This window comes from Fringilla coelebs, assembly GCF_963513975.1.
Source record: "Fringilla coelebs genome assembly, chromosome: 16".
NCBI classification, from domain to species: domain Eukaryota; kingdom Metazoa; phylum Chordata; class Aves; order Passeriformes; family Fringillidae; genus Fringilla; species Fringilla coelebs.
Genome location: NC_140042.1, coordinates 3,489,785 through 3,511,600, shown reverse-complemented (window position 1 = coordinate 3,511,600; position 21,816 = coordinate 3,489,785). Strand labels below are relative to the sequence as shown.

At 44.9% G+C, this 21,816-nt stretch overlaps 1 protein-coding gene across 2 annotated transcripts in view; it reads left to right on the top strand.

The window, feature by feature from the left end:
- FOXK1 (forkhead box K1) overlaps nucleotides 1-21,816 on the top strand; it is a 56,171-nt gene that overhangs the window by 23,520 nt on the left and 10,835 nt on the right. For both annotated transcript variants that reach the window (XR_014616570.1, XM_084216878.1), the window contains exons 2-8: nucleotides 2,796-2,993; nucleotides 13,295-13,451; nucleotides 14,700-14,846; nucleotides 16,565-16,758; nucleotides 17,886-18,052; nucleotides 18,727-19,008; nucleotides 21,129-21,353. Coding sequence is in view for 1 of the 2 variants with exons in the window: in XM_084216878.1 (XP_084073004.1) it covers nucleotides 2,796-2,993; nucleotides 13,295-13,451; nucleotides 14,700-14,846; nucleotides 16,565-16,758; nucleotides 17,886-18,052; nucleotides 18,727-19,008; nucleotides 21,129-21,353 (1,370 nt within the window). In the remaining variant the exon portion in view is untranslated. The remainder of the gene's footprint in view (nucleotides 1-2,795; nucleotides 2,994-13,294; nucleotides 13,452-14,699; nucleotides 14,847-16,564; nucleotides 16,759-17,885; nucleotides 18,053-18,726; nucleotides 19,009-21,128; nucleotides 21,354-21,816) is intronic.

Sequence of the window (21,816 nt, the reverse complement as noted above, 5' to 3'; positions counted from 1 at the left end):
TGGTGGCCGTGTTTGCATTGCTGTGGTGGTTGTGATAGACTGGAACAATAACCTTAATCCCGGGCACCTTCTCACCCCTGGGGGAAGGGAGGAGTTCCGCAGGAATTTACAATCTGCTTTGTATTTCCATTTCTTGGGTCGCAGGTTTTTGCATCAGGAAAAGCATAAATACAGCTATGTTACCCGAGCTTGGCCTCGCAGGCAGTGTCAGTACTGAAGCCAGCACAGAGCAGGCTGCAGGACTTTCTAAAGCTGTGAGCACCCTTGCAAATATCCACTCCCCTGTTTTCCTGGGACTGGTTCCTTACAAAATGGCCATGTTCATGCTAGTTACCATAATCCATGAAAGCTGGTTGTACATCCTGGGTTCTGCTTCAGTGAACTGGGAAGCCTTCTGTCTAAAAACAAAATCACAGCAGCCAAGGAATTGTTTGCTTGTGTAGTCAGCCCAGCCCGGGCTCTGTTTCTCTGCCCTGCTTGCAGGCTGAGATTGCGGGTAAATCACATGGCTGGCTCGGGTGGCTCTGGGGAGGCTCGCAGGGAAAGCAGTGCTGGACGGGCCTTTTCAGCACATTTACTGCCTTACTTTAGACTTCAGGTTGACTCATGATTTTCGAAAAGTAATAATTTTCTGGAGATGGCCCACACTCACAGGGTGATGGGACAGCCTCTCACTGTGGTTTGGGCGCAGGTATCGCTTTTTGTCTAATATTGCTGCAGCATCAGTAAGTGGGGTAGAGTTAAGGAGTTAGTTTACCATCACCTCAGAGCAATCGAGGAGATATGGATCTTGCATTACTGGCTTCTTCTGAAAAGGAAGACCTAAGTGGGATAGAGCTCCTTACTGCAGTGGGGGATCTCCTGGCCTCAGCAATGCTGCAAAACTGCCTTAGGGCTCTGTGCAGTCAGGCCTGTTGATCAGCAGCAGGCTGGGATTGCACTGAACACTGCTGAACAGGGACTGATTTGTCCTTGACTCAGGTCTTGGAAAATGCTGAGCAGTTGGTGTTACAGCAGAGAATTCCATCGCTCTGTGACAAGCAGCTCAGCTTTTCCCTGATAAGGGTTTGAGAAATGATGAAGCTTCGCTTGTACTGGTTTTGAGCCTTAGTCCATGTGATGCTCATTGCAAATATATGTACTTTGAGCTTTTTCTCTTTAAGCAAATCCATGTAGCAGTACAAAGCTTAAAATCCAGGGCAGTGGCTCAACATCCTTGTTTCAGGTTCACCTCAGGAGGTTGGTGCCTGCTGCTGGCAGACACTGCAAGGCATGAACACTGCTGTTTTGAACTGTGCCTTCATGTTGAGTCTGCCGGGAACCTTGTTTAGAAGGGTTAGATAAACACAATTAGGTTGCATTGCCAGCAATGATGTTCTTATTTAATGCATTAATGAGTGCAGGTGGCAGGACCTCTGAAGTGAATTAAATGCAATGCAAACTCCTGCTATGCTAGCAGAGCCATTGTGAGCCACTGAATGCTGAGCCAGCTCATTTGAGAGATGAGGTGGGAGATGGCAGTGAGCTACCCATGCCTGAATGATAATCTTGAGCATTACCTTACAGCACAATCTGCTTGTGCCAAAGAACCAAGAGCAAGTGACTGTGTTTTAGAGCTGCATTTCTGTCAATAGCACCATTAAGATAAGGTGCAGATTGACTCACTTGTCACCTTGTTGTTACCTGGCAGGATTCAATAATGCACTGGTTAAAAGAATTCTGCTCAGCCCACACCAGCACTTTGAGTGCTAGAACAACACCACCCAAATCCCTTCCTTTCCTTCTATAGGCAAGATGCTGGAATCCAGCACAATTACTGTGCTCTGCTGGCCTTTCCCACGGTGAAACCTGGTTTTTATTTCCTGCTGCTTTAACCTTAGTATCAGTGAAATGATTCCTGGAAAGCTTGTATTGATTGCACATGATTGTCTAATTAAAGTGCAATAAGAAGAATTGCAGAACACTCAGTCTTACAGCCCTGTGTTCATTGTAGACGCTGTAAATTAGAAAGCTTTCTGTTCAAATATGGAAAATGTCAGTGCTTATTTCCTTTTGAATTTCCAAGCATCTCCTGCAGGCTGCACTTGTGTGATTAATTTTTTTCCTAAATAACAATTGGAAATAAATGTTACTTAGAGAAGAAATGAGGCCCCACAGGCTTGCAGGGGCCCTGTTGTAAACCTGCTAGCTGTAACCCTAAAGGGAGGCACTTCTAAAGTGATGTATTTTAATCTGAAACCTGCCAGATGATCCTTTAATATCATGTGCACAAATATAAATGGATATCAATTATACAATATATAGAGACAAGTCTTTAAATAGTACTCTCTAGTCTTACCTGGAGGCTGTTTGTTGTGCTGCCTGGACTTTGTGGCTGTTTTGTTCCCTATTGCTTGTGGTTTGATACTTTCTAGTGACTTAGATCTTGCTGAGATGTGTGCAATGAGCTAATAAAAAATAGATCCTAGTCCTTGATACATTGCAGGAACCCAAGAGTTTGTTGTCACAGGAGTGGATCTTGCTTAGTCACTGATTGAATACATGGCCTTGAGGAAATCACTGAACTTACCCAAACCTTCAGCTTGCATCTCATCTCTAGATGGCCCATGATTCACTGTGAAGTATTTACAGAGCTTTATGAATGATCAGTAATTCTGCCCAAGACACTAGGCAGAAAGATCAGTAGAGAATGTTGGACTTCGAATTAATTAACGATGCATCAGCTGCATACAAAACCTGTTAAGTACATTCAGTATCATGTGTGAAACTGACTTTTCCCTTTCCTTCTCTTCCAGATGTACTTTCCGATTCCCTAGCACGGCTATAAAAATCCAGTTCACATCTTTATACCATAAAGAGGAAGTAAAAGAGGAAGCCTCAACACATCCCCTTCGGCCACTTTACCCTCAGATATCACCTCTGAAGATCCACATCCCGGAGCCGGATCTCCGGAGCGTGGTCAGTCCCCTCCCATCCCCCACAGGCACTATCAGGTAAGATGTTCATTCTCAAAAATGTCTTCTCTGACATCAGTCTGTCAGCCCTGTTTTGTTTGGTATCCTTGGTGCAAGAAATGTCCCATTAAAAATAACTAATTAAATCTCTGACGTTCAAAACGATGGGAGACTGCTAAAAAACGTTATGGTGGCCAGCAGTAGGGCACAAGGGTTTTGTTTAAGAGCTCAGAGGGTTCAAGGGTGAATGTTGAGTGTTGGTTTCACACTATAGAGTTACATATAGAGTCTATCTTTGGCAGTGGAATTAGAAATATTTATTGAGAGCTACCTATATGCATGGAGAAAAGAAAGCAGGCATATACTTTCTATCCTAAGACTGCCTGGTTTATTTTTATCCCAGAAATATTCTGTTGTTGCTGGGTGGTGCTGCTGTTATCTGAAGTTTGGGGTGGGGGTGGCCATTGGCACGTGGTTTCCTGGGAATGGAAGGAAATGGGGGTAGGATGCTGACCATGTACTGAGGGGCTGTAGCAATCTAAATGTACATCTGGGCGGGTATCCTGTTTTGTAAACGATCTGATCGGTGGATGTGCAGTAGAAATAAGATGAACATCAAGTTACTGTATGGAATATTTTCATTCTTCTTCAGCAAAGAGTTGATGTTACAGAGTTTCAGTGAAATCTTTTAAAGTTAAATCTGTCACTTGAATTATCATGCATTTTGTAAAGTAGAGAAGACTCGTGGTATAGGATGATGTATTAGAATTTTAAAACATATGGGCATCAAAATAGCAAGAGTGTGTCTGGTAATAGTAGTAGCCTTTGGGTTGTTTTTTTGTCTGTACATTTGTAAAAAGGTATAATATGCAAATCTCTTCTGACAGCACTAATTCAGTGAGTAGTATTCAAATCTGCATGGCTGAGACTGAGACTTCCGAGTCACAATGAAGCTGGTTTGGGTTTGCATGATCCAGAGGCTTGTTTGGGTTTTTCCGACCGCCTTACAGAGCTGCACAGATGTGCAGTGCAGATATTCTAGAAAGAGGGGGCTGGAGGTAGCTGTGGTTTTAGTCCTCTGTTCAGGCACTGCTTTTGGTTTATATTTAACCTTCTCTTTTTAGATGAAGCTTGTTGCTGGGAGGGGAGGGGGGATGGTTCCTTTGCCAACATATGGTAGTTAGTTTCCATTCAGTCATCTTGTGCAAAGCAGCACAGTGTGGTTTGTGTTACTAACAGAGGCTGTATCTTCTGACTCTGGCATATGCCTGCAACTGATATTTGATTCCCTGGGAATGTTTCTTTTGCATAAGGAGAAAGTGGAAATAGTAGTGTTGAATTGTGCTCAGCCCCTAACGCAGTGTTTACTAAGGATGATTAATGATTGCATCCGTTTGTCTCGAGCAGAAGCTAATCCAGCCAAGTCTTCAGAAAACCTCAAAAGACATCTGAGGTTTCACTTGCTGAAGCCCTTTCATTTCCGAGTTCCTCTTACAGAGGAGGGCCTGACACGTTTGTAAACATCCCTGCTCAGCCCCTTCAGCCTTCCCCTCTCCCCCGGCAGGGTCTTGCAGCTCTCCCCTGTGGGCCAGGCTTGGGAAGGGATTTGGGTGTTTCAGCCTGAGAAGGGAAGGCTCCTTTGGGAGCATGTAGCTATGCATTCTGGCCATCTGACTTCCAGGGCAGCTCTCTGATCTCTTGGTGGCTTCACAGTGCTGGGTGAGGCTGGCACAGCGTCCTCTCCTCCTTCCCAGAGGCAGAGCTGGGAGGGCTGGTGGGGCTCAGCATGAAACTCAGACCCCTCTCCCACTGCTGGCTTTGGGAGGTGGTTGCTGCGTTCTCCTCCTCCTTCTTCTCCCCCTTCTAGTATTTACTTTCCTAATTTGGTGCGTTTGCCTTGCTCCTCCCTGATTGGCCCATGGAAAATTATTGCAGTTTGGAAATCCTGGGCAGGGTGAAATTTCCTTTTTGGAGAGTGGCTCCTGGCCCCCTTTTCCTGCCTCCACCCTGGTGTAGGGCAGGGGCTGTACCTGCACTCCCCCCACCAGATCCAGCCCTGCCCTGCTGACCCCCAACCCTGCTCTGCCTCCCTGTTTACACTGCAGCTTGCTTCCCTGCAGGTTCTCCCTTGCAAGCTTCTGGGTTTTTTCCAGCCTATTTATTTTCTCTCTGCAAAGTGCAGTGCCTAGAGAGGGAATGAGCTTTAGTTAAACAAAACCAAACCTGCCACCCTCAGCAGCTTTGCAAAGCAAGATTCCTGCTTATTCCTGGGGAGAAATGTGCTCACTGTTTTCTCAGCTAGGTGTTTTGTCTCCAGGAGGGGCTGTGTGTGGATGTGTTTTGAATGCTGTTGTACAGCTGTAAGGGAAAATGTTGGTTGGCAGCATGCTGGGAGGGTTGCAAACAGGCATGGATTATTTCTTCCTGATTCGAGTTCAAAACTCTTTTCAAAAAAATCAGACTTGCATTTTTCTTTCCTTTTCCAGAAAGGAAAAGGCCACTGTGGTTGTAGGAACTCAGTAGAAGCAGCCTGCCATTTTGCACAACATATGAAAGGGCAGAGTAGCACTAAATTGCTCCTCAGTAGTTTCAAGGCATTGAAAAGCTCTGTGAGAATCATGTGGGGTTTGCTTGAATTCAGCTCTACTTTTTGGAGATAAGACTGAGTCACAGTTTCAAGAGTCAAGGAACTGTCTGTCAGTATATGGCTTTAAGCTTCTGCACCTTGGATTTGGAGCTCCTCTTTGAGTGACAGTGGTTCCACAGAGTTTCTCACCTATGCTGCAAACACTTCACTTTGCCTGATTTTGTGATAAATGCACAATATCTACGTGTATGTGACTCTGTTATAACCCAGCCCACAGAGTGGCTTGTGCTTGGATTATTATCAGATCTACAGAGACAAAGTGTGATGCAGGACTCCATTCCTAGTCTCAAAAGTCTTACAGAGTTGGAGTTTAGATTTACTGTGTTTAGTTTCCTTTTTACTATGGTCCAGTTGTTGTTAATGGCCCTGTAGCAGTAACTTGACTCAGTTTACCAAATAGCATCTCTCTGCAGCCTTGCCCCTCAGAGCTGGGGTGGTTTTAATATTCATGAAAATTAAATTCTTTCTTTGTACTTGCTTCCTTATTCTAGACAGCAGTTATGTTCTCAGTGAAATATACACACACACTACACTACAATACAGAACTACTAAATGTCCTGTGGAGGTCAGTAGTATTATTCATATTTTACAGCTCTTACTTCTGGCTTATCTCTGCACTAGAATAACTTGGGGCTTGAACATTTTGTCTTGTACTTGTTTGTTTGGGTTTTTTCACAGAAAGGGCATGGATTCTTAGCTCACAAAGAAAGTCTTTATCAGTAAAAAAATTTCTTTGACATGTAGGAGTAAGAGTCCTTAGGGTCCTGTGAGAACCATGCTTGAAAAGTACCTGGTGAGGTTCAGTGTTACCAGCTAGACTGGTACATATTTGTGTGTGAAGCCAAATTGGTATTTTAACTGTTGACTCTTAATGGGCCTGCCCATGTTTGGCTGTTACTAGAAGGGTTGATAACTAGTTTGCAATGCAGTTAATGGCATGAATAATAAAAGATCAACTTCATTTGTTCTATAAGCTTGATTAGTAAACCAGAAGGTGTGAGCGGAATTGCTTGGTTTCATACGGTCCTTTTTTCACTGAGAGAAATGAGTTCAGTAACACATTGCATGCTCTGATAGTGGATTACTCAGAGCTAACTGCAATTATCTTGACTTAGCCACCAACTTGTTTTGTGGCCTTTAACAGGTCATTTAAATTCATTGTCTGATTTTTATGCATGCATAGTGTAATTACTACTTCACAAGCATGTGTAGTAGATAAATTATGTATTGAGCTCTTATTCCATAAAGCATGACATGAGTGTGTGTGAGCCATGTTCCTGCAAATGCTGGCTCTGCTTTGATCCAGACTTGGCTGGGGAAAAGGAGAGGGGCTTTTTACAGGCTCTAGGATAGCCATGCACTGCTGTTTCACAACCCTTGGGATTTAGTCTGCACTTACACGTTTACTCTGAAGGTGTGTAGGGGAAGCTGAATGAAGCCTGGTTTCAGTGGATGCCTTCACTCACTGGAGCAGGATGCATAAATATTCCCTGTTCCATTTCATTGAGGCTTTGCCTCTTCCCAGAGCACTGTGAGCCATTGAACTGAAACGCTGCTGAAGAGCTCCAAGGCAGGTTTTTTGCAGGCTCTTTTGCATCATCTCAGTTATACATTACTTCCTGCACTCAGGCAGAATGCACAGCTCAGGCAACTCCCACGGTTGGACAGAGAGGTGATTATTTTTAATCACCCAAGTCTCCAAACCACAAGCCAAGGAGGATGATGCATATACATCACATAAGAGAAGCAGCAGCCTGTGCTGGGCTGGGGAGCTCCCACGCGTGTTCCTTGCAGATAATGGACCGTGTGCTAGAGGACATGTGCCAAGCTATGTGCTGGAGGAAGGGTTGCAGATGTCACCAGCTACAGGAGCACTTCCTCTTCCCCAATGAGTATAAAATGCTCAGTGAATCCACAGTTGGAGTGGAGTCACTTCCTTTCCAGGGGAACCACTGGAGCACTGACGAGTAATAACAATTTCACCTTTCGTGGATAACTCACTTTCTCTCACTTGTGGCTTGTTCGACAGCTTTGGTTTTCTTCAGCATTAAGCATGCAGGGTAGCTCTCAGATTTCTCCTTTCACATCAAAATCCAGCTTGGTTTGGCAGTCTCACCACTTGTGATTGCTTCTGAAACCTGTCTGAAACACACAACGTGCAAGGACTTGCCTTTCTTTGAGCTACGATTTTGGGGCTAGGCTGGGGAAGGTGAGAGCAGTGGAGGATTCTCAGCCACTCTTGCTGATTGGTGTATCGTGGAAGGGCTTGTTTCGCAAGTCCAGGGGCTGTACTTTGACCTGATTCTTGCTTATTGCACATGAAAAGCGTCCCTGTATCTTCATGCCCCTTTTTGCAGGCTCATGAAGTGGAGTATTGCGGTAGTCAGAGGTTTGTGCTATTTCCCTAACCATAGTCCTTGTGCCCAGGGCAACACACTTCCAGCTTGCATTCGAGGAACAGACTGGAGAGGATTATAAGAAATGCTGATTTTTTTTTTTCCCTGTACCCAACAGGGGCTTAAAAAAGCCCAGTCAGACTGGAATCTGTGTATTGGCAGCATTGCCAAGGCTGTAGCTCTTACCCTGCTGTGTCTCTTACCTGCTTCACAAATGTGCACGTGGGATTTTTCAAAGGCACTACCATGTGCATACCATATCCTAAACCAGCCGTTTTGGTTTTGTTCTTCTTTAGCAGCGCAGATTCCAAGTCAGGTGAACAATTCTTTATGGGATCCCAGGTAATCTTTCCTCTCTGTCTTACAGAGGATAGGTGTTTTTTTCCATATACCTGGCTTAAATTTAGCCTCCATAGCTTGATCCCTCGATTGAGTAACAGGGCAACTTTCCTGCGTTCTACTACTGCCTCTCCTTCTGGGGAAATTGGCACTGGAATTTGGGAGTGTTTTGGTTTCCAGATTGTTCACAGACTTGTAATATGACCATAAATAAATAATGTAAGTACTTGTTGCTTCATCTTTATTTTTATTACTGCCTAGTCCATAAAATGTGCCTAGTATTGAGAGACTGTGGAAATCTTCATGTGAGAATCTCAATGTGCCCAGGGAACAGATCCCTCTAGCAGTGTTCTGCCTCAGGCATGGATATCTTGGGGATTGTAGAACATAAAAAACAGCAGTAACACTGCTGACTTAGGTGTAGTTTGCCTCCATTTTCTTAGACAGGAGACTGCCTTGCACCAGGGACTTCTGACTGTGTTCTAAAGCCCCTGATGGCTTCCCTGTCCTTCCCTTTCCTCAAGAATTTGTATACTGGCCTTCTCCATTCACACAGACTTTCTCATCAGCCCCGTCTTACAGCATGTAGGACGCAGTGAAGCCACAGAAGTAGAAGCACTTTCTTTTGTTTTGGACGTGCTGCTTGGTTTCATTTTGTGCTCACCATCTCTGGTGCAAGAGGCCAGGAACTAAACACTTCCTGTTGGCTTTGTTTTTATAGCTATGTCACTTTGCACCTCAGCTTCTGTCTTTAACAATTTTTTCTTGTATGAAATACATTCCATATCTCCAATCATCCTACTTATCCCTGTCAGTACCTCCTCTGGATCTGCTCTATCCTTTTTCCTTCCTTTTTTTCTTAATGAGAGTAGACAAGCAACACACAGTGTCCTGGTGTGAATGCCCCATGCACACAGTGGTACATCCTATTTTTGCAGGCTGATTCTTTGGTCAAACAAACTGATTGTGGACATTCCAACAGCAATGCAGCACATTGTACACACTCTCCAGCAGCTTAGAGTTAATTGCTGCTAGCAAGTGCTGTGAACTTGCAGGCTGGGTTCCTCTTGGCAGGAGTTGAAAGTGAATTGTGGTGTTACAAAGAACGTTCAAGGCCCGTGTTTAAAAGGCATCCTGCCACTAACATGGGTGAGTGTATTGCAGACACTGCCTTCAGCCCTCATCTTTCTGGCCTTCCTGCCAGAGAAGGGTTAAGTCTGAAATGGAAAACATGCTGCAGAGGACTGGTGTGATTCAGCACGTGGTTGTAGTCTGATTCTAAAGCTGAGTTCTCAGCATGGTATTTAGAGAACTGTGGCTCAGTGGCTGCCTGCAGTCACGGTTTCAAGTTGAGATGCTGAATCCTCAATGGATATCAAAGATCTCTGGCACTTGGGGCATAACCATGGTACCATAGGATTAAGGCTGTGGGTAACTGCAGCTGGGTTGCTTCCATGCTCTCTGTGTCTTTCAGTGGTGTAAAACACTTGGTTCCTCTCCTAAATGCTCTCTTCAATATCAAGCAAGCTTAACCCAAATTAGCTTGGATTGCTTGTAAGCTAAGTTTGCCAGCATGGACAGTGAGCATGGATCACAGCAGTGTGGTGGGATGTCAGAGTAGGGTGAAATTGCAGACCTAGCTGTGCTTTTCTCAGTGAAAGGTTATAGTATCAACATGGATCAAGTTATTGCCAAGTATTAATGCCATGTTAATATCCAGCAAATCATTATTAGTGTCCTTGCAGTTGATTTTTGTTTTATAGCACAAACAGGTGTTTGTAGGGAAAACTCTTTGTTTCAAAATATTTTTCAAGGGGGTGTGAGTGCATGCAAGCATCCTCATCCAGCCCCTGGCTTTGGGTGGTGAGGAGAATTCCAGGAACTCCAGGAAACTGATGTCACTGCATTGTGTTTGCTTGTTTTCTTTTGACTGGACTAATGTTTAATTTTAACTTAACCCTCAGAGGGGTATTTTTAGTAAAACTGTTTCTTCACTCCTGTCCCGTGTTGGGAGGGGAACAGATTGTGTCTCCTTGTTTTTTCCAGTAGTCAGCTCTTTCTGCCTCCCCTCTGAAGAGCTGTGATGATTGACTGAGAGCTTGAGCACTCAGCAGCATGTGTTACCCTGTCTGTGCTTGGAGTGCCTGAACGCTGGTGTTTGTTCTGTCCCTCATCTCTTGATTTGATCATTGATCCAGGCTGAAAGGAAGCAGATCTACCTGGACAAAAGGGCTTCATTCTGATAAAAGATTAGTATCTCTTCCAAATCTTTGATATTGCTGTGGCTGTCCCAAGGGGCAGCTGCTTCTTTAGGGGATGATCATGATCCTGATCTTCAGTGAATATCTGCTGGGAGAGCCTGGCTTTTCTACAAGTTATTAACACTTTAGTTTGGAGGGGCTTTGTCAACACTCCAGAGAATCACAGCCCTGCAAGGAATGGGTTTCTCCCTTTGGTTTTTTCTTTGTTTGTTTTTTTAAGCAAGAGATTATACTTAAAATTCAGACGCTACAGCTGGAGAGGCAAAAACTGAGCTGCTTGCTCTGCTGATCTTGAATAAAGGAATAAATTCTTTTATCTATTTTTGTTTATGTATTTCTTAAAAAGGGAAAGAAAAAGCGAGAAATACGGCTCTGCAGAGCATGGATTTATTGGAGAACTTTTCTTTCTTCCATATCTTTGTCCTGAGTTTTGGCTGCTGTCTCTGTGGTTTGCTTTTGTGTGTTTCTGCAGACAAATAACAAAATCAGAAAACTGTTTCATCCTATTCCACTTCTAGCCTGTGTGTTACAATAATTGCTTGGGTGCCAAACACAAAAAGAATCACTGTGGTTTTAGTTTGTCATTGTTTCATGTATGAAAATGGCTTTCAGTTGTAATTATCTGCACATTATAAGAAGTGTGTATGTGAAGAAGCTATGGAAAAATGACAGCAGAATAATTAAATTCACACCAGCTCCTCATGCGAATACTAAGACATCAAGAGTGTCTTCTGTGGTTTAGTATTACCCACTTCCAAAGCTTGGAGTAGGAAATTTTCATTCATTTTCCTGCACAAATAGGTCTCTGCTCTTTGAAAGGCTGGGTAAGAAATGCCTTTATCTCTGGCAAAGGGAGATCTACAAGTATGGGCTCATCAACATTTTATACCTTGCTCTACCTGAAAGCTTTACCTTCTGCTGTGCTTCTGAACAGCATCACCCATGAATGCCCAGGACTATTGGTGGGCACTGCAAGGGTTACCAGGTGCTGTACAAGGCTTGAGTTCCCTGATTCAAGGATTTGCTGTTGCTGGATATTTCTGCTGCCTTTCCTCTGCCCCAGTTCCCCCATTCTGTAATTCACTTTTAAAAGAAACCAGTCTGGGTTGTGCTGAGCTCAGCACTGCAGCCATTTGCAGAGACACCACAAGGAGTAGCAGCACTTCTCAGTTTACAGGCTGGACTGTGGTAGGAAATGCTCATTCCTTACACTGACAAATTGCTTCTGCACCCAAGGTATTGCCCACTGAGCAAACAAGAGTTGTCTCACTGCCTCCTCTCCATCCCTGTGTCTGTGTGGGGGAAGCTATCCAGCCAGTCACCTTTTGAGGAAGGGACCATGCTCAGTGTTTTTTTCATACAGCATTTGGTGCAGTGCTGTGATGAGTGTCAGCATTTGTTTGTGTCAGTTATTGGGCATTTCACCCGTAAGAGGATTGTTTATGCCAGTTTTACTGAATTCTAGTTCCAGCTGTGAGCTCCAATTTGCATCTTTTCATACAATTTAAACTGCTTGTTTTGCTATGTAAATCTTCTGTGTATTGGTTTGCTTTCTTGTTTACTGTTTCTCTGCTCCTAGAAGACATTTGTAATCCTGGGATTTGGCTGTGCATCCTGCTGTTCTGGCACTGAATCCCTCAATTCTAGACAGCACAGGACAGGGAGAGACAGGAAAAGGGAACTTCAGCTTCCCAGGCTCATCCCTCTCCTCCCATCCTTCCAGGCCAGGTCGGATGGGGCTAGGAAAAGCCTGGTGCAGTGGTAGGTGTGCCTGCCCATGGCAGGGGGTTGGAACAAGGTGATCTTTAAGGTCTCTTCCAATCCGAACCATTCTTTGATTCTTCCAACCCTAAAAATCAAGAACGTGTGATCCCTAGACAAGCCTTTCTAATTAGTTCTCATCTTGTAGCACTCATTTCTGTGTGCCTGAGTGATGTTGCAAATTATAGCCCCCTTTTATGTGTTTGTAGCATTTTATCACCTTTCACAGCCTGTGGTGCTCAGTCACCGTTCCTGTAATGCCATCTTGTGGTGGCCCTGCCACTCTGAATGTGCCTTTTCCAGCCAGAACTGATGCTGGGCTACCTCTGTGTGTAGGCAGTGAGTGCAGCTCCCCTTTGCTGGCTGCATGGGTGTGGGGTGAATCAAGGAAACGCCTGTCTCCAGCTGCTTGGTGTCAGGGAATGGCCTTGTGGAGCTCAGATGTGGTGTCAGGGACCTTCATGGCAGATCCCTGCTCTGGGTGCTTTAGCTCTGATGCTGTAGAACTGTCTCTTAGAAGGATTGATTAACTATGATCTGTGTTACAAGGAGATTGGTTTGTTGTTCCTTAACAAGTCATAATAACAAACTATCCATTTACTTAAAATATTCATCCTTCATATACTGTATGTTGTTTGAAGTTTGCAGTGCTTCTCTAAACACAAAGGAGTTGTTTAAACGCTGCTCTGTTGTTATTGCAGGAAGTGTATATGGCAGGGAGTGTCAGGATTTTGTAGAAATTCCAATTTTATCTCTGCTGGATTTTTTTCTCAATCTGTCTGGGCTTTGGATAAGCCACAGGGGCAAAAGTGAGGCCATTGCATCTGCTTCTCCATGACCAGGGAGCTTTACTGTACCTTCGAGAGTAAGAACTGCGTGCCTTGGTAATAAATGAAATAACAACTGTATTTATGTTTGGTTTTTTTGCCTCTCCAGTGTTCCCAACTCTTGCCCAGCCAGTCCACGTGGTGCTGGATCCTCAGGATATCGTTTTGTTCACAACATTACCTCGGATCTGCAGCTGGCAGCAGAGTATGCGGCAAAGGCAGCCTCAGAGCAGCAGGCAGATGCATCTGGCGGGGACAGCCCAAAGGTTCACACAAACATTACTTACCCAGCAGATTATGAAAGCCTGGGGCTTTATTGCTAGTCCTGGTTAGACTAAAAGGGGTTTAAGAACACCCTGGCCATAAGGGTGCTGTGTGCAGTGTCCTGCAGGGGGTGGAGGTCATTCCTTCCAACTGTGCTTGGCTTACTGGTAGTCTCTGCTTGCTTAGCTGCCTGAAATATATTCAAATCACTCACTAATGTGTTTAAGCAAGAATAATACTTTTGCTTATTTGATAAATCAAGATCCCATAAAGAACAGGCGCATAAAATTCAGCATCTCATTTTCTTCTTTTAATTAATGGTATTTTGCAAAACACAGTTGGAGAAAGCAGAAGCAGGGGAAGAAACCAGATCCTTGTCATGAGAAGTCTGTAGTCAGACTTTAAAACAAACACGAAGGCCTGTCAAGTAGGTGTTAAACAAGGAGAATGGCAAGTGGAATCTAGATTAAAAAATAACTTAGAGTGATAAAATGTAATTTTGGTGAGCTGATCTTCAGATCAAAGTTAAAAGTTACATATCCAAAACCACCTGATTTGGGATTGGATGGAGGAGCACACTAGTAGATGGCTTTTTTTTTGTAGACTTAATTCTCCCTTGAGACAAGAAGGGTTGTTCTTGATGGAGTAATGCGAAGAGTTGGAAATACGAGATCTAGCAAACAAATTAAAGTTCCTAGAATGAAACAAATCCTGCTGGAGAAGGGAAGGGATGGGATCAGATTTCATCTTGGGCTTGTTGCTGGGAGGAGGGCTGATAACAGACAGCCTCAAACCTTTCTAGCAGAGTGGAGCTGTAGCTAGGCAGAACTGAAGGCTTTAATTCATGATCACAGAAAGCAGTGACTGTACCTATACTCTATTTCTTGATTCCAATTGCCTGTCTTGACCCCTTTCCTTGTGCTGGTGTAAGCATGTGTGGGAAATTCAGTGAGGAATGGAATCCGATTGAAGTTGGAGTTTATCTGTGTTTGTGGGGAGATGGAAGGAGATACTTTCATCTGACTCAGCCCTGTAGCTCTGTTTGAACACAAATGCTTGTGCAAAATGGGGTGGTGGCAGCATAAAACAGCAATGAGAGAGCTGATGCTCTCTTAGCTGCCCTACTGCTCTCTTGGTATCAGTGAAAATTACAGCCCAATGTGCTTTTTGAGTTTGGGTTGTGGTACACTGCAGCATAGCAATTCTTTGTTGGTAACTAAATTTTTGTTTTGATTTTTTTTCTTGCTTAGGATGAATCCAAGCCACCCTATTCTTATGCTCAGCTAATTGTGCAGGCTATATCTTCAGCACAGGACAGGCAATTAACACTAAGTGGGATCTATGCCCACATTACCAAGCATTATCCATATTACAGGACTGCTGACAAAGGCTGGCAGGTGAGTTCTTGACACTGACAAGCTTTTAAACTACTTTGACATGGCTTATCTGCTTTGAAATGCATTTATTAAAGATTTGGGGCACTGGGAATAGAGCTGTTTTGACTGTTCCCAGAGTGAATTTGTTTAACACAAGCTGACTAGTTCATTTGTGGGTGATTAGTTTTCTTGGGGTTTTTTTTAATACTTTGTAGGGCAACGTAGTGTGTTGCTGTTGGGTTCTCTAGTTCCTCTTTTAATGCTGTAGTCATGTGTCTTTCATTTTGTATTTTATTTCCCTACATCCTTGCTATCAGTCACTCCTCTGCCCAGATACTTGCTTAATCCTTCACCTCATCTTTGACATTTCTCCAAGCAGAGACTATCCAGCCTAAAACTGAGGTTCCAGTTTTTAATCATAGCACCTTAAATCATTACAGATGTTTTGTTTTCCCAGTGTATCAACTGCACTGCCTAAGTCAGTTTGAAGTTCTGAATTTGAGTGGGAACTTGGGAAACTGGGAGTCCATGGGCTCCTTGTGGTACTCAAGGAAACCTGACCAGCTTCAGAGGAGAGTTTGGATGTAGTTAACATATTCTAAATCAAACTTCAGTGTTCACTTGAGGGCTGCTTCCAAAGTTTCAGGAACCTCAACTCCACCTGCTTGCAGACTTTTTCTTGGCATCACACCTCTGCCATGGGTGTTGGCATTTGAATGTAATACACTAATACAGCTGCAAAGGCTCTTGCAGCTGCTGATTTCACTGTGTGCAACTGGCAGGAGCAGTAGTGCTTGATGCACTTTGAGTGCAGTTGGAATAAATACATTTCTGCCTCCCTGGCTTTTCCCTGCAGTTCTAATTAATTGTGGAATTCACTTCCTGCCCTAACCTGCTCAGCAGAGTTATGCTTTGTGAACCAGTTGCTGCATCCTGCTTCAGAGAGCTGCATTTCAGCAGGGAGTGAAGTTGCCTTTTTCTCTCCCCTCCAGTGGCATTGTAAGGCTTCACCAGTGAAGAGGTTGTCTAAGCCTGGTAGAAAAGCTTTTGTTTTGTTTTAAAAGTGGAAGAGAGATGAGTTTGTGCACACAGAGGCTTGCTGAGCCCTTCCCCAGCCCAAAAGGCAGCATTACACCCTGTAAGAGGTGTGCTGTTACAATGGAAAGGATAAACAGTCTTGTTATCATCCAGAGAGCTGCAGAGTGCCACAGAACTCATGGATTCCTCCCAGAGCTGGCTGAGGGCATGTTGGCTGCCTTGCATTGTGATTACTGTGAGATGCAGTGTCCTCTAGGGCATGTTTGGGCACCCTGGTAATCGTTTGGCAGGTGAGCAGTTAGCACAGGCTCAGGCAACTTTTTCCACTTGCCAAGAATAAAGCCTTACTTTTGAGAGAGTTCTGATGTGGTTTACAGTGATTTCCCCCTGCCTCAGCAAAAGCTCTGCTTTCATGGCTTTCCACAGAGAAGTCACTGCTCTGGCTCCTGGTGTATTTAAGTAATGGTTGGTACCAAGCAAACCCATCTTTCAGCTTGGTCATGAGAAATTCTGACACTTTCCCCCAGGTTTTCTCCTGCTGTTCTCCTGTGACTTTTGAGCTGTGTCAGTTGAGTGACTTGTTTCTACCTTCAACACTGATTCTGGCAGTGTGGATTTATTTTTCCAAGCTGTGTGGTGCAACTCATTTGTCTTTGTTACTTCGTGGCAAAATAATCACCTCATTCCTCTGCTTCCTGCAGAATTCCATTCGGCACAACCTCTCCTTGAACCGTTACTTTATTAAAGTCCCACGCTCCCAAGAGGAGCCTGGAAAGGGCTCCTTTTGGAGGATTGACCCTGCCTCTGAAGCCAAACTTGTAGAACAAGCATTTAGAAAAAGAAGGCAAAGAGGAGTGTCCTGCTTCCGAACACCTTTTGGGCCTCTCTCCTCCAGGTAACTTCAATTTCCTCTCATCTCTCTGCCAAACTCATTACAAAGAAAATAAACTAAAACTTCTCCTGGAGTACAGTGAGTATACTCTGCTTCTGTTTATAGTTTGAGAGGTGATATAGTTAGTCCTGAGGCATAATCTGAAAATTGTTCTGACTTCTTAAGTGTTTAACAAAAAAAAAAAATCCAGAAGCAAACTACAAAAATGTATCAAATAAGGTATCTGTTTTGGCATTATTTCAAAGAAATTCAAAGCAGTTATCGCTGGAGTGAGTGTTTTCAGATGCCAATCTCTGATTTCAGGAAAGCTGTGTTTAGATGTGGATTAGATCATAGTGGGAATAACTTCTGTGGTATTTAAAACACTCTCCTATAGGGAGATCGGGTTGATGGTGGTTGTCAGCAGTGGAGCAACAGGAGTTCTGTGTGGCTGCTCCAGTCAGCTCCACTGCCTTGTGCAATGACAGCTTCTTTGAGCCCTGTAGCTGTGAGGAGAAGACTTGGGATTCAGCACTAGCTGTAGCAATTTCATGGAACATTCCTCCCACACCTCCTATTTTCTCTGTTAAAATGTGGTGGAAACAAGAGGAGAATTTTTCAGCTTTTTATTCTGGTTTGTCATTAAAGAAATGTACAATTCCTCACATGTTTAGGACCAGAGGTGGGAACCAAGTGGCTGGGGAGGGAGGCAACAAGGAGAAGGGGAAGCAACTGCTCTGCAAGCATATGCAGGGCCAGACACCTGTCTCTACTTGCATCTTTCTTCTTCTCTCTGTCACTCTCAAACTCTGACATAGGTTCTTTGAGAATGACTTGAAGTTATAAAACTGATCTGAGCGTGCAGCATTTGGGGATTCTCTGTCAGCAGTGGGTCTAACAATGAAATGTTAACCCTACTCTGAAGGGTCCAGTTTCCTTCAGCAAGGCATAACACCATATTATTTGAAGCTGGAGTGTTTGTGGGGTCCCTGTGTACCTTTCAGTTCTTCCCAGCAGGACTGCAGTGGGTGGTGTGGAGGAAAGGCTGTCCTTCCTAGAGAATCCTCTCCTGGACGTAACTCTGGGTCTCTGCTGCTGTCTTGCGGTCAGAATGCATCTGCACTTGCCAACGCTGTGTTTTGGTGTTTCAGGAGTGCTCCTGCCTCCCCTACTCACCCTGGCCTGCTGTCCCCTCACTCTAGTGGCCTACAGACTCCAGAGTGCCTGTCACGGGAGGGCTCACCCATTCCGCACGATCACGACTTTGGGTCAAAGTTAGCCTCAGTTCCAGAGTATCGCTATTCCCAGAGCGCACCCGGTGAGTAGCTCTTGTTCCAGAGCCTGGCTGTTCACTTGCCCCACGTGCCGTGCTGAGGACACCACAGGAAGGCTTCTGCAGTGTTTTTGTGGAGGATCCAGGACTCTATTTCCACTTTGTTATTAGAGACTGATGGTGCAAGTACAACTTCAAACCATTTTTCTGACTCCTCTTTGGATGAGGGGCAGAATGTGTAAAGACAGCTGATCTAACCTTGAGCTAGGTGGCTGTGAAGATCTGACAGCAGAGTAGCCATAGCAACACACAGCTCACTTGCTCTCATTTACCAGCCCCTGGATAAGAGCTTGGCTACACCAAGCTCTGGTGCTGTGGCCAGGACCTGGTAATATCTGATTGTCATCTGTGCTGACCTGGGGTGTCGGGTGAGGTTGGAAGGCAAAGCTCATTAAGGAAAGCTTGGTTTGGGGTATTTTCTTACGTTTATTATGGCTTTTATTCACAGAAAATGTGCTCAGATGGCAAGTAGGGTTTTGTACATTAGGAAGGAGAAGTTTGAGGGTGGTATTTTTGAAGGCTTGATTTTTTTTTATTTGTTCATTTCTACCTCCATTCCTGCCAGTGCTGAAGCACTGAGTAGGCTGGAAGTGCACAGATGAAATAAATGGGGATCTTTTTGCTTCTCCTGTTAATGTATGCTTTTCTTTTCTGTTCAGGATCTCCAGTGAGTGCCCAGCCAGTGATTATGGCTGTTCCTCCCCGACCATCCACCCTGGTGGCCAAACCAGTGGCCTACATGCCAGCATCCATAGTGACTTCCCAGCAGCCTTCGTGCCACGCAATCCACGTCGTTCAACAAGCCCCCACTGTCACCATGGTCCGAGTGGTGACCTCCTCTGCAAACTCTGCAAATGGATACATCCTCACAAACCAGGGCACAGCAGGAGGAGCTCATGAAGCTGCAGGAGCAGTGTTGGACTTGGCTGCTGACCACCGAGGTAGCGTTCACCTCCCTTGCTACTCTGCTAATAAGTCTTGAACGTTTTCACTCACTGGGCACTGAGCCATTAAAAAAGGTGTTTCTCCAGGTAAAGCTTACACCAAATGCAGGCTCATCCATTTTTTGTCTCCACCAGAGAGCAGGACAGCTGTGTTCCCTTGTCTCCTGGGGAACAAAACTAACAGACTTCAGAGCCTGAGAAAACGTGCAGTGCTTAAAATGTGCTTATTACCATAGAATCATAGAATGATCTGGATTGGAGGGTACTTTGAAGATCATCTCATTCCAATCCCCCTGCCATGGGCAGGGACACCTTCCACTATCCCAGGGTGCTCCAAGCCCCATCCAACCTTCCCTTGGACACTTCAGGGATGGGGCAGCCACAGCTGCTCTGGGCAGCCTGTGCCAGGGCCTCACCACCTCCACAGGAAAGAATTTCTTCATAATATCTCATCTATACCAGGTCTTTCAGTTTGAAGCCATTCCCCTTTGTCCTATCTCTCCATGCTTTTGTAATTATCCCCAGTACCAGTATTCTGCCTGTGTATTGGCTATCAAAGCACTGCACTTTCCAGCCAAAAGAGAGGGCCTGGGAAAGGCTGCAACTCTGCTTCAGGATAGCTTTGTAAATAAATGGTTGAGCCCTTCTTTTCTGCAGGCCTGGATTCCTAGAGGAAAGCATGTGCTTCTGGAAGTGCAGGCAGTGCCCCATTAAAGCAATCTTCAAAAACCAGTTAGAACAAAGGCCTTTTTTTGTCCCTAAGCTGGAAATTCCAGCCTTGGGGGATTTAGTGAGTTAAATATTCTCTTGCTGTGATCTAGGCAACACCTTGTCTGCTCCCCATTTCAGGAGGTCTTAGTGCTACAAGGTCAGTGTATGTTGTAGCAGCAACAAGACTGGTTTCTCTGACTGCTTTTGTGTGGGCAGTGGGACAATGATCCCTCTCTCTAAGGGAAGGATAAAATGACAAAGAGCTTCCCTTCTTACAGCAGCAGGACCCCTGGCATTTTTAGTTCAGCACTGGTTATCTTGCTTGAATTTCACTTGCATTCTCTAGAAATTCCTGTCTGGATCCCATAGATGTTCCTGAAGTGCTAACAGTTGCAGCTGCCTATCACCTGCTCCCTTTTTTTATTCACTGGTTCTTGCTGTTGCCTGTTCTTTCCCTACTTGTCTCTCTTGTATCCTTTTCTAGTCTCTACTTTCCCTGTTTGCTGCATTTTCCTTCCTAAACTCCTTGCTTTCCTTGCCTTTTCTCTCCGCATTCCCATCAGCTTGCCTGCAGGTTTCACCTCAGTGCTGATGTCCCATTTAATTCCTCTTGTTGTGTGCAAATGTTAAAATGGGAGAGGCCTTCTTTTCCTACAGGACTAATGAGATTGTGCTTCCTGCTCTCTCTCCTTTGAGACTCACAGAGCCCCTGGAAGAGTGGTTTCTCTCTTGTCCTGCATGCCTGGCAGGATGCTGTCCTGTATCTGTGGCATACCTGCTGAATTGACCCCTTAGTTATCCTGGGAAGTGAGAAAAGTGGTTTAGTGCTCTCAGGCAGTTACCCCTGTCCAGAAACTTTGCTCTCCTTTTCTATTTTTTCTCCATCCTGTTTTTTTCCTGTACTTCCACAGCAGAAGCTGGCAATTGTGGGAAGACCTCCTTGTAAATCAGCCTCCATGCAGGCCTGACAGCAAGCTGCTGCAGACTTTTGGCTCCAGGCATTGTTTAAGATCTTAATGCCTTCTCCTGCTGTGTGGTATTGAAAGTCAGGCCAGTTAGTTTGAAATTGCAAAGTAAGCTATGAGATTTGCAGTGCTTGCTGTCCATATCACAGCTGTGATGTGCCAATAAGGGAGGTGATGCCTTTTTAGGGCAAAAGGTCAAATTGATGGCTTTGATTTTTTTTTTTTTCTTGTGGCTTATGCTGTAAGGAAAATGTTTTTAATATTGATAGAGTAAATGTACAATACAGAATATTTTAATGTTTCCAGATACTCATCCCTGACCTTCTATGGTGCTGAGGTATTGTAATCCTGGGGTGTGTGTCCCTGTAAAGTGTTAATGAGAATAAACCTCCCTCTAAGCCAGGGCAGCGACTGATCCTTGTTTTTTGTGCCCTTTCGCAGGCATGGACGAGAAACCAACGATCGCGTTTGCCACCATCCCCACGGCCAGCCGTGTTATCCAGACAGTGGCCAGCCAGATGGCCCAGGGTGTCCCTGGGCAGACTGTCACCATCCTGCAGCAGGCAGCTCCCGTGGCCCTGGGGCAGCACCAGCTCCCGGTGCGGGCGGTGACCCAGAACGGCAAACACGCCGTGCCCAGCAACAGCATCGCCGGCAGCGCCTACGGTGGGTCTGCCCCCAGCTCCTGGCTGCCACTGCTCCCCCAGCTCAGCAGCCAGGGCGTGAAGCTGCAAGGGTTTTCTCCTCTTGCTTTCTGTGTGTCAAGTTATTCCATGTGTCCAGCTCTAAGGTATTGCAGTTCTTCCTCTTCCAGGGCTGTAAATCAGTGGGAGGTTCCCTTCTGTCCACCTCTGCTGCCTTTCCTGGGGGAAAAGCCCTGCTCTCTGGCAGAAAAGCTCTGTCCTTCCTTTGCCCTTGGCTATGCAGTTATTAGTACTGAGACTCTCTACCTCTTGAGGTTACTTGTTGAAAGTGTTAGTGATTCTTGTGGAGAGCCTGTTTTCATTTATTTTCTTCTGATCAACAGCCTTTGCTTGCAGCGTGCCAAATAATAAAATTTCCATGGTGCTCTTTAGATCTTGTGAAACATGACTCAGTAGAGTAAAAAGGAAATAACATACTTTCCCAT